The 12934-nt window shown below is 38.5% G+C and overlaps 1 protein-coding gene and 1 long non-coding RNA gene across 2 annotated transcripts; both read left to right on the top strand.

Moving 5' to 3' along the window:
* Positions 1-3024: 3024 nt before the first annotated feature.
* Positions 3025-5446, top strand: LOC115923766. Its single transcript, XR_004064076.1, has 2 exons — positions 3025-3080; positions 5378-5446. It is a non-coding gene; the product is annotated as an uncharacterized LOC115923766 (long non-coding RNA).
* A 2189-nt stretch (positions 5447-7635) lies between these two features.
* LOC105436750 lies at positions 7636-11771 on the top strand. The gene is made up of 4 exons (XM_030985060.1): positions 7636-7819; positions 9495-9663; positions 10031-10311; positions 10944-11771. Exons 2-4 carry the CDS (start codon positions 9527-9529, stop codon positions 11102-11104), a joined length of 579 nt encoding a protein of 192 aa, XP_030840920.1. The 5' UTR covers positions 7636-7819; positions 9495-9526; the 3' UTR covers positions 11105-11771.
* Positions 11772-12934: the final 1163 nt, after the last annotated feature.

Here is a 12934-nt window from a genome sequence, read left to right as displayed (position 1 = left end):
AGCTGATTTCTTGAAAGTGTTTGCGATCATGTCTCTCAGGCCTTTTCCCCTACAGCATGCCATTTCCAACTTGCTATAAGATTTAAAAAAATATGAATGTCTATATGTTCGAGTAAACGTCAAATGAGCAGTGTTTGTTTTCATGTCAATGTTAGTATAGAGGGGACACTAATATCAAGGGGTGCATCGGTCTCACTGACACAACCGCTAAGGGGAGGTTGTAAAAGGGGTTCTATCATCTTCTTTTATCGTCCTCCGACCCACACGCCCACACATAGCCTTTCATTTTCTCTCCTTTCTCTCCTTTTAATTTGATTCGATTTTTTCGGAGGGGGTAGGGTTGTCAATGTGCCCGGGCCTTTGATTATTGTGAAGTGCTGCCATTGTCCACAATCATTAAAAGTGACCATCTTTAGCGGATATTTTTATAATTTTAATTATGACTTGTACCTTCATTGTAAGGGTTTTTACGTCTGGATTATGCCTTTAAACTACCATATTCATTTCCGGTCATTGTTTTCCACCGCTTATAAACCACACGTCATAATAACCAGAATTTCAAATTCTAGTGTTCTGAGAGTATTTTGAGGGAGAAATTTTATCAAGGGAATTTCATAAATATGTAAGCAGGCGGTATGTCTATATAAACCTTCAGTCTCTCTGGGCTTAAATCAAATGTTGTCACAACACTCCAAATGATGATGAATCGTTCTTGGTACCTTGCCTGTCTTGTATTTGGAAGTCTGATGCTCGTGGTGCACCATGCCTCTTCCCAATGTAAGTCTTTCTTAACTATATTATACAGCTAGTATACTTGTCATTGTTATTATATCACAGTGCTATTTAATTCATCGTTTATCAATATCTACTTGTTATCTTCAATATCTCACCTCGTGGAGGTGTGATGACTAAGTGGTAGAGCAGTGGTCTCGTAACCGGGAGGTCCGAGGTCCGAAGCCAAGTCAATGAGCAAGTTCCCTTTGGTAAAGCATTAGCAAGTCACGTAGAGAGGCCTAATGGGACTTGACGCCGTCGGTCCCGATTACTTACTTACAAGCAAAAAAATGTTTTCTTAGCAGTCAGGTAAACACACACCATAACAAACAAACAGACAAACAAAACAAAAAACAAATCATTACCACAACTTTTGGTTGTTGAATCAATGGGATATTAACAAACTATAAGAAAACCGTTTGCAGCCATCATAATAGTGAGATTTTAGTACAAAGAGCGTACATTTTTACATTGCTGTAGTAGCTATGTAACGCTAACACTCTAGAAATAGTTGGACAAACAATTCCTCGACTGCATGACCGATCAATCGGGTAAATCAAAGCTTTTGCGTTATTCACTCCGTTTGAACGAAAATGAATACTCAACTCTCAAGCAATTTGTTTTTCTTTCCAAAATGCCAACAACTCCCCCAAATCAATGGCCAAAATGCAGTTTAATCGATTTATCATGATGAGGGGGGGGGGTGTAGTGACACAAAGATGACCCTATTGAGTATAATGTAGGCGGTCCATTTAATTATCCATTACTTGGTTTCACCAATCTTAATAGGTAATCCAACCTTTGTAATAAGTTCAATTGGTTCTCGGATAATTACCCCCTGACAATTACCAGCGGGACAATGACCCCCCCCCCCCCACCCCCAAGAACAATTACCCCCGAAAAATTACCCCCTAGGACAATTACCCCGAAGATAATTAAGCGTAGACTTCCCCTTTAATGAAAAGGGTGTCGGTAAATTTCGGGGGGGGGGGTAATTGTCAACATAATACCAGTATTTAATTGATTTGAATTGAACACTTTTACCGAATTATTCTGTTTTGGAAAAAGAAAAGGTAACAATACTTTGCTCTATTATTGATTCCTTCATTTTTTATTTCGGACATTAGAAACTTCGTATTGCTAAAGAGCATCTGTGTACACAACTTTCCTCTCGTTTTTCTTGTTATTTTCTTACATTTCAATGAATGAACATTTTTGTGGTAGAGTACTTGGAGAGTACTCCAATCATTGAAAAATTTGATCAATTTATATAGATTAGACCGTTAAAACTTGGTCAGCTTAAAAAATAACCCTCCCCATGATTACCATAATAAGACTTTTCCCATGATTTTGATACATTTCGATGGATCTATTTCAATTCATATTTTATTTTCCATCAGCATTTTCAGTCAGCCTCTCATCCGGCGATCCCCCTTTACCTTGTTTTTATCGTGGAGTGTCGTATCTTCACTCCGAAGTGTGGCACGTTGACGAATGCACAACCTGTTCGTGTGATAACAGCACTACAACATGCGTAATTGAACCTTGTCAACCGGCATTCTGCGTTGAACCCCTTAAACTGCCAGGAAGATGCTGCTTTACCTGTCCGTACAGTAAGTCTTCTGAGAGTCCCCCCCCCCCCCCACTCCCACCCGCCCTCTCATATGACCACACCTTTGTAGGACTGTGTCGTAAATTCACTACTACAATACATACAACAAACTCCAAAATGGCAGCAGGATTTTTAATTGATTTAAATTTGCTAGTTTGCCTGAAACCGGCCTATTCAACTTTTACTGTCTTACAAATTTGGGGTTTCCAGGTTGATCCGGGGGGGGGGGAATACGAAATTATCGCTATTTCCCTTTGTGATACTCTCTAACCCCCCTTTCTCCCCTAATTTTCTGCTATCTTCTCTTAACTTTGTTGGCCTCTCTTTTTCAAGATTACGTCATCTTTTTTTCCCGAAGTGCTGCGTATATGTTATATCAGACACGAGAAATCAAATGTTTCAGCATCCAACGTTTATTCACCCCCCCCCCTTCTTTCCCCCTCTTTTTTTTTTGTTTATGATATTATGACTAGTCATCAAGTCTATTTCTTAAATCTTGATTCATATCAGACCTGGCAGTGCTTAATGTCAGCCCTACCATTCAAAGTCAACGCAATGTGACGAATAACGCTGACGCAACAATAGTTCTTGCGGTAGAAGTCAAATTTATAAATGCCCGAGACACGTCAGGACTGAGAGGCGAATCTCTCTGGGAGCTGTCTGCCTGGATTGCTCCTGTAAACACTACTCACAGGTATGTGAATACGACCTCCTTATAAAAAACATAGATGAAGAGTCATAACCTGCGCTAAAAAAAAAACGTTTCTTTTATTACCGTAATGTACTTTTTGTTTTGCTTTTTACAACAGTATCTCCCATGTGTTTCAATTCATAACTTAAGCGTATGTTATCTTACATATTCAAATCAATTTTTTATTATATTATTGCAAAATTTAGTCCCGAAGTAAGTTAAACTTAAACTTATGTGTATCTTGCCTACCTTCTTGAATTAATTAATAGACGTATGCCCTTCAATCATGCAATTTTCTCACAACTGCACCAGGAGTATTAATTTTGACAGACAAGGCGCATTACAAATGTCTAGTATAATTATTGTTATTATTATTTATTTTTTTTTATTATTATTATTATTATCATTGTTATTATTATTATTATTATTATTATTATTATTATTATTATTATTATTATTATTATTATTATTATTATTATTATTATTATTATTATTTGTATTTCTATTAATATTCGTATTCGATATTCCCCAGTTTTGTACGTAGGCCTTTATTCTACGATCTGTTTTGTAGATGTTTAATATTTACGTTTATTTATATATGTTATTCATCATTCTATATTGTAAACATGTTATCTTTACTCTTTGGACTACAATCATGTATCATACTTTTCAGGTGGGCTGTATCTAATACAGACCACCTTATATTTTTGTTAAAATCGCCTTTATTTATTATTATTTATTTATTTTTCTTATTTCGACCCACTTTTTTGTGTTCAAAATAATTTGAAAATGGCAAAATCAAATGTCTTAAAATTTGTCACACATAATATGTATAGGCATATGAACAAAGCACAGCAAAGTTTTCAACCTTGACCTTGACTGATGACGTGATCTAGGCGCCATTTTGTGAAGTTTTCTGAAAATAAACTCTTGATCATATCATAACCAAAAGTGATTTTTCAATCATATTTATCATGATCAAGGTCAATATCAGTCCGGTCAATTTCAGGTCAAAAAACGCGCGCGTGCGCGTATGTCCGTGCGTCAGTGCGCGCGCAAAATTTGTAAATGCTCAAAATCGTCACAAATTTATTTTGCATACGTTTCAGGTCATTTTAAGCATTTTATAAAAAATCGCGCACACGCGCATGCGGGCGCGTTTACACGCATAACACCATTACACAACAAAGAATCGCTATTTTTTTTTCTATTATGATATTTCTCATATTCTTTCGAACAATTTGATATAATGTTTATCTCTTTATGACCATTCATAACAAGATGAGCGTCCATTCAAGATAAATGTCCGTGCGCGCGAGCTCTTGTAATACATAGCATATATGGGCAAAAACATGCCTATAGAAATTCTATTATAGCTCTTTGGGATGGAACTGGACCCCCAATCTTTTTTCATATTTTGATAGAGAATGAGTCGGAAATATGATTTAATGTCTCATTTGGCTATTAAAAATATTTAGACATTATCATAATGGCCTTCGACCTAAAAATAGGAATTTGCATATTATGACATCAGCATATTTATGGGAAATTGATTGTACCTCTGTAAATATTGATCAATTTTCTTCCAAATTTCGATATGTTGTAGTTAAGATAAATTTCTACAAGCTCAACAATCACCATTTTTCATTTTGATGACGTCATCAGAGTGAAAATTTCGATTAAAGGGCACATATAAGAAAGTTTTTAAATTGCGTGTTATGCCTATAGAAGGTGAATTTCGTTCACGTCATGAATCTACATGGTATTGTTTTTTAAGAATTTTAAAGCAGTATCTCGCTTATTTATGCTCTATTTTGTCTCGAATTTTAGTTGACCAGCCCACCTATACTTGTTTCAAACAAGTATTATATGTCTAGTTTTATTTGTATTAATAAAACCCGATTTGAATCGCGTTGTCAGTACAGAAACTCGGGAATGAAGGCCATTCTTGTCGCGTTATTATCATTGCATTTGCTAGAGAAGTGTATTTTTTAGTTAGTTTATTTATTGAATTCGTTAATAACTTTCATTATTGATTAAATCATTAGTTAATTCATCTATTTATTCATCTATTTATCTATCTATTCATTTACATATTAATTATTATTCGTTTATTTATTTGATTATTTGTTAATTGTCGGATGGTTCGGCGTTACCTGAGCCTGGGATGGGAAATTCAAAGTTAATCACTGTGATCCCCGCTCAAATCAAGCCAGTGGATGCATACAACCAGGTCATATACCAGTAATACTAGTCAGTATGTGAATTGTTCATTTTGCATTCACTTTGGTCATTCTCAGTCACACCAGGATAGGTTTCACCGAGCAAGTTCTCAATGTTGATCAGGCATCGCAGAGGTACATAAAAAAAAATAAAAAACTCATCTTCCTGGACGTCGTGTATACCTTCGTTGCTCCGTCTTTAAACTGCGGCGAGGCCAACGTCTGTGTTGAGCTGAAACGTGGAAGAAATGCAGTAACATACGATGGTCTTCCTTTCCATTTTAGAAGTTTCCCCATAAGGTCTACACCGTTGATTGGCTGCACTTCACTATGTACTGGTAAGAAGTAGGCCTAGCTATGGGGGCTAAAGTTGAAGGGGCGACTAGCAGGGAACGACGGGGAGGGGGGTACACAGATTATTGGGTGGGCTGAATAGCCCCGGAAGCAGTATTGAATTCACTTAAATCTGCTATATTTTGCCTGATTCCGGGACTCTTCAACTATTACTTTGTAACAAATTTGGGGTTTCCAAGTTTATCGGGAGGGGATTGGCACAACAAAATCCTTATTTCCCTGGCGCTCTTGTCTAACATCTTCATTCCTACTCGTCTATCTTTATATTTTTATATAAGCAGTAACCCAGCCAGCTCTGCACCGATGATTGGCTGCACTTCATTATGTAATGGTAGGAAGTAGGCCAAACTATGGGGGCCCGGGTAAAGGGCGACTTACAGGGAAGGGGTGGGGGACACAAGGTTTATCGGATGGGTAAAATGGTCGGACCTAACAATGTTAACATTGATTAGTTCAGTTCAGATCAGTTCATTTATTTCAATCATAAAACCTTAACATAATATATATACACAAGTAACATGAAACAATCATAATCTGACAATTTTTGAATTAAGAAACTGGAGACTAAAAAGGAAGTTTGAAAAACTTGTATGTATAATAGTCCCCTGACATAAATAATAAATAACGAGATTACATGGTTGTACACGTTACTACGACAATAACGATATATAAATAAGATACTACACATTATAGATACACACCGATGAACACACACACACCATACACACACACACAAGCATGGTACATTGCAAGGTAGAACGAGTTAAAAGAAAGAGTTAAGGGAAATAAGAAGAGACCATTACTGTCTCTTCAATAGAACTTTAAAGGATGATATAGTTGTGCATACTGTTGGCTTATCAGTTAAATCGTTCCAAATACGGGGACCATTATGTCTAAAAGAGTAAAGCATTAACTGGGTAGAGACCTTTATTATAATGATATTTGATACAGGAACGAGTATTATATGAATGAACTGATTTATTAAGGATAAACATTTGACAAACTCTTTTAGGTATATAATTATTATAAACATCATACATCATAATGGTACTTTTAATTGTATGTATATCATAAATATCGAGTGTTCTTAGGCGAAAAAACAGGGGACGTGAATGAGTTTGATAATAGGAATTTGTACATATTCTTAAAGCTTTCTTTTGAAGTTTATAGAGAGGTTCTAATTTAGTTGTTCCCACACCGACCAAGGTGATATTACAGTAATGTAAGTAAGGCAAAATTAAACAATTATACAACATCAACAATACTTTTTCAGGCAGAAATATACGTAATTTACAAAGAACACCAATGTTTTTAGATATTTAGTTAGTTATATACAATCAATGATTATGTATGGGCATTAGCCGTTCGACCTCATAATTTGGGGGAGGGGATAGCCTACTGTGGTGGAGGCATGAGATTCTTGCACTTATTTTCTACACTTTTGGGGGAGGGGGCTTAAGCCCCAAAGGCTCACCCCGCTCCCTAGAGCCGCTTCTAGTTCAATGTGTTCTAACATCCCCTTCTCATATTTCCACATCCCCTCCCCGTTTTTTCTCCCCCCCCCCCATATGATTGGTGGGTATGTCACCCCGGAGTTACGCCATACATTGTTAATGAGCGCAACAAGGGTTCATTCGCAATGAGACCTTTTATCTGGCTTGTATGATATCCCAATATACCATTGTTTTTATATATAATCTTCCATGTTTGTGTTTTACCATTATCATTTATAAAATATGTCGATTTTTTTTCACCTTCAGAAGATTAGATTCGATTTAAAAAAAGGCTCTATTGAAATATGCATCGGAATCAGTCTAGACTGTACTCCGATCAACCCTCGTCCTTGCTTTCTGAGTTCTGTCCTTAACTTCCGGTCTGGATCCCCCCCCCCCTCCCCTCTCTCTCTCTCTCAAAAACTATAGTTTATTGACCCGGTAGGAAATAGCTAACGATGTCATTATACTCTAACTGTTTTAGGCCGACACATATATCCTTGTGTGGATACGGGAGGAAAACATTTGCACGAAGATGTCTGGCAACGAGATCCGTGCACACAATGTACTTGTAACAACGGAACAGCTGCGTGTACTACAAAGGAATGCCCCGATCCTGATTGCAACAGGCCTGTGAGACTTGAAGGCGAATGCTGTCTATCCTGCCCATATCGTAAGATATATCCTGAAGTTTTTAAGCCTAGTTTACATTTGGCCTGCGATTAGACTACTGAGTATCCTGCCCGTAACCCTTTTCCCTTGCGGCCTCCGTGTGGAGGCAGGAGGCGACCGTGAGATTTTCTCACGGATTCACGGCTCCGCGACCTCTACAATTTTGATTCGTTATTTCGTAGCCCGTAGACATGTCGTAGGTGGAATGCATAATCCCGCACGGGCATCGCGCGGAGGCCTGGCGCTGATCGTTTAGCAAACGCACGATTTTCGGTGAACATGGGGGCAAAAAAAGGGTTCAAAACGGCAGGGCGGCTGCGCGGTCACCGCGCCTTATCCCCGCAACTTCTGCACGGGCTCCTTACGATTTCCGTGCGGAGGCTGCGGAGACTGCACGGTAACTGCACTGAACTTTCACGACTTCCCTACATTCTCCGAGCATGCAGCCTCTGTACGAGTTTGCCCCGGCCTGCCTCCGAGGGCTAATACGAAAAGTGGCACGATGCTCGTAGATAATGTAAACACAAACATCGTAGCCGGTAGCGTCCTACCAGGGCATGTCTCCCTGGTCCTACGATGCCCAAAATATCGCACGAAAATTCAAAGACCAATTTGTCGAACGGCGCCCGGGGCAAATGTAATCTAGGCAAGGTAACACATTATTATGAGGGAATGAAATATTTCGCCTCCTGACTCTAAACTAGAGATGTATATTAATGTTGACAGTGGGTGGGGGGCGTAAGTTTATCGCCCGAATGTGAACTTCCAGTTTTTGTTGCGCCGACGCCGATGGGTCATGGCAGGGTCTGCGTGAGTTCCCGAGAGCATATAAAATCAGCCAGACCTCGAATATTAAAGCAGTCGATATGTCTTATATATGCCAAATTGAAACAAAAATCTACGAAGAATTCTTACCTTATCCTTTTATTGAGTAAAGATTGGTTAAAACATCTCGGAAAATCCGAGACACTGTCTGTTTATCTTTGCCGGAAAAAGGACTGAAATTTTCGATCAGTTGGGAATCGCAGACAAAAAGCACTTTATGGTGTCTGCGCTCGCTCATAAAACATTTTAACACGTAAATCAATGGGGATCGCAGCAAAAAAAAAAAAATTTTGTTGTAACTGGAAGTTTGAGGGATCTCACTCTGGGACTATTAATCGGTTTTGGCATTTTTCTTATCTTTACGGGAATGGCTAAAATCACGACTCCAATTTCGACCAAGCAGATGGCTGGATTTCTTAAGTAAGGTATATAAAATAAATACTACATCGCCTCCCGAATAAGAATTGACGGGTGGCGTAATGGTTTTCCTATTTTGTTATGTGACACGATAAAACTTGTACCTTTAAACAAAAATATCAAGAGCGGTTCCAGAAGATTTTTTTTTTTTTTTTGGGGGGGGGCTTTGGGAAATTGGAGGTTCTTGCATTCCCCTTCTACATATACCATGCTTATATTTACGTATAATTAACATACATAATTATATGATATTAACATGTAGGCCTATTTTATTTCCAATTCCGAATGGTTTATTTTTGGAAAACGGCACGCAGTGCACTTTTTACTTGCCTATTCTTTTGATAGCCAAGTATCGCATAACCTCCTTAAATCACTACGTCATTATTCCTTCTCTCTCTCTCTTTCTCTCTCATCTTCCATCCTATTTATCCAAGATGTAAGGGTGAGGAGAGTGTCACCGTTTGTCATGGCACGTGGAGACCAATTCCACCTTCGAGTCTTGATCACCATCCATGAAAGCCAGCACACTACAAATGTTACAGGGATAAATCTGTGGAAACTTAGTGCCTGGGTAGCCCTTGATGAGACTAACACTGGCAAGAGGTAAGATATGCCGACAACATTAATACTTCAAAGTTTGTCTGTTATTGGAAAAATTAAACTCATATGAGATAGCAATGCCCAATGAGAGTTAACTGTATGCCTAAAATCATCAAACTTACCCGGCAGCGACCAAGAATGACGGAAAAGGTTTTTTTATAAAATATAGAACCTCAACAAATTCGAAAAGTTCTCAAGAACTTAGTTCCTTGAAATGTGAAAAGCGAATACAAGACATTATATAGTTAATACGTCACCAGACTGTTCGCGTTTAAAATCACGCCGCGGAACAAATGTTAGTTGGTAAGACATTGTTACTCTACATTTGCCTCTTTCCACCCAGGTTTAGTAAAATATATATACTCCTCAGATATGACTATAAAGAACAGATTCTAGATGATACGCAGAGGTCACAGCAGTACGTGAAAGGCGAGATACCGGCGTTCGCTGTTGATTTCGGCAGTGCAGACCCTGCTGTTGCTTGTGGCAGTGCCTTCTATATCTGTGTTAGATTCGACATGGACAGCGACTACCAAACGGAGCATGATCGTGGCTTTGAACTCTCAGGACTTCCTGATAACTCATCACTCATCGGTTGCACGTCTACCACGATCTCTGAAGAGAAGTGCAGTACCGTAGACAAACCTGATGGTACGTAAAATCAGCACAGGCAGGTCACCTGAGGGCGCAATTAGGAATATAACTGACAACCCCACCCCCCCCCCCCCCTTAATAACCACATTTTGAAGTGTCTTCTGAGACCTGGTACATGAATGTGCTCAAGAACATTACAAGGGGGTGACACACTTTTTGATGTGAGACTTAACGTATGTCAGACTGTTTGTAATACTTGGCACGGAGCGCTTGTGCTCCACTCTCCCTCTTCAAAAGAAAAACAGACAAATAACCTGCCACTGCGTAAAATGATTTGTTTTGTAAATACATATCTGGACCACCAATCTCGTACATGGGTCCCTCTAATTCGAACTCACTGCTGCCTTGTAATAATGTTGGAAATGTCTACTCTCATGGTGAAGAATGGAAATCGAATAAATGTTCACCGTGTGATTGTGATTGTGGATGAGTGGATACGTCGCCGGACTGTCGATCACAAGGTCCGCGGTTCGAGTCCCGCCACGTCACTAATGTCCTTTGGCAAGAAATTGGTCTATATTTGTCACTCTTCACCCAGGCGTTGAATTAAATACTTAATGCAGCTATTTATTCAAACTTGTGCTATATCTTTTAACAATATATGTTAATTCTTTACTCTCTTTCTATAGAATCTCCTGTCAAGCCTGATGTGTGGATACCGCTGGTGATATCGACGATCGTTCTCGTTGTTGTCGTAATCATCGTCCTGGCCGTTGTGTACTTGCGTCGTCGGAAAAAAATCGAAAACCCGACAGATTGTGATGCCCACCAGATGACTTTTACAGAATAATTGTATAATTAATTCTTAAACAGGGAACTTCATGGTTTCTGTGTTATGTATTTCTTTGAGGGAAAAAGATGTATTTAATTCTAACCAACTCCGCAAAACAGACCAGTTCGTAATGGTAATAATGACCCCAAATATCCACAGATCTTATACCAATGGAGTAGTCCCGCTTCGTGCATTTTGGAAAAAATCATCGCCAAATTAATAGATTTAATTCATGTATACCGTTTGTTTGCTGTCTTGTGAAGAATAATTCCAACAGTGTTCCATACAATTATGTTGCCATAGGTGCATGAATGAATTTTTAATACATAACTCTCACCGTTGGGTTTTACAATGTTGGTACTAATTACATTTAGCTTATTGCTCAAGAAATGACAATCTGTCAAAGTCGTGATATCTTAAATAAGAGTAAAATCTGTCAACAAAATAGGTTTATTTAAACTCAAATTTGGTAATCCAAATCGATCAGAAATGCCAGTGGTGGATTCAGGGGGCACCAGAGAAACGTGCCCCTCCTCCTCCCCAAGTGATGCGGAGGAGGAGTTTTGGGCCGATAACTATTTTTTTGTTTGTGCGTGTAAGAGGCTTTTAATACGGACTTTACGGAAGTAGCCCCCGTCTCCCCTCGGCAATAATCGGGCAAAAAAATCTTAATTTTGGGCCGAAAGGTAAATCTATTGCTCCGGTTGTCTCATTTTCGCTCGCTGGAACATTGCTAGCACAAACCACTGACCTCTACCTCCTTTACGGATCATCGCCTATTCCCGCCCGTGATAACGCTTGAAGTGGGCTCGCACGCGCGGCGGCCATTTTACACTTCCAAGAGCGATACGGCCCACTATACGTTACGTACTAAAAGGCTGTATTGTCTGACCGTTCATGAATATTCATGTTTTTGCTTACCTCGGCAAAATGCTTGCCTCTACTAAATGGAAAAATTAAGGTGGGGGATGGATGAAATGGACATAATGAACAAATCAGAACTGATCTATGGTAATTCATGCTTCTTATCCTTCGTGTGCTTGACTTATAACCTTACAATCGCGTGGTAAATTGAGTCCAAAGTTCGACTTGTTGTACATGTGTTATATAGGCAATGGCGAGCTTGCGAAATTACGGTCGGTGAACTTTCAAAAGTCAATGAGACATGAGGGTTCCAATGAAAGAGCTAGTGATAACGTACGTCGGAGTGGATGTGCTTTTCGTTTAAACAAAAAATGAATTTTTAACGAATTTTTTGTTGTAAAAGTCCATTGGCTAACGTATCAGGCTGCTGGCTCTGACGATAGGGGGCGTTGCCAAATGAGACTAAACGGAGCTATATGTAAAAGTTAAAAAAAGACAAAATTAAAGCAGCGCTGAAATAATTACTGTAGAGAATCCTCCGTTATTCTTTCTCAAAAAGCCTAACATACAACCATTACCAATATTTAACCTGTAACATGCTTTTGTTTTTATATTTTTACCTCTGACATTATAAACTCTGAAGTTTTTAACTCTGACACTTTTACATCTGACATTTTTACCTCTGACAATTTTCCGCTGACAATTTTTCTTCTAACATATTTTCCTTTGAATGTTTGCCTCTGAAATATTTATTTCTTAATTGTTTACTTCTGACGTTAATACAACAAGCCATTGAAATCGCCCCTGAGTTAGTTTTTCAAAAGTAGCTGCAATCGTGTTTTAAATCAGATGTTCCGGTACGTATTTAATCACTGATATCATCATATTTAAGTTTAATATTATTGTATACTTCAGAAGTGTATAAACATATTAGAAACTAGAAGAAGACCTATTTCCTATTTATTTCTTACAATTTTTCAAACG

The sequence above is a fragment of the Strongylocentrotus purpuratus genome, unplaced genomic scaffold, assembly GCF_000002235.5.
Source record: "Strongylocentrotus purpuratus isolate Spur 01 unplaced genomic scaffold, Spur_5.0 spur5_scaffold_14, whole genome shotgun sequence".
In the NCBI taxonomy this organism is placed as follows: Eukaryota; Metazoa; Echinodermata; class Echinoidea; order Camarodonta; family Strongylocentrotidae; genus Strongylocentrotus; species Strongylocentrotus purpuratus.
The sequence above is the reverse complement of the archived record's forward strand: the minus strand, read 5'-3'. Positions and strand labels throughout refer to the sequence as shown.

Excerpts from the sequence above, each read along its gene's own strand:
- LOC105436750 (XM_030985060.1), top strand. The coding sequence starts at position 9,527 with ATGGCACGTGGAGACCAATTCCACCTTCGAGTCTTGATCACCATCCAT. Across the intron at positions 9,664-10,030 it reads GAGACTAACACTGGCAAGAG|ATATGACTATAAAGAACAGA; the intron begins GTAAGATATGCC and ends TATACTCCTCAG. Across the intron at positions 10,312-10,943 it reads TACCGTAGACAAACCTGATG|AATCTCCTGTCAAGCCTGAT; the intron begins GTACGTAAAATC and ends CTCTTTCTATAG.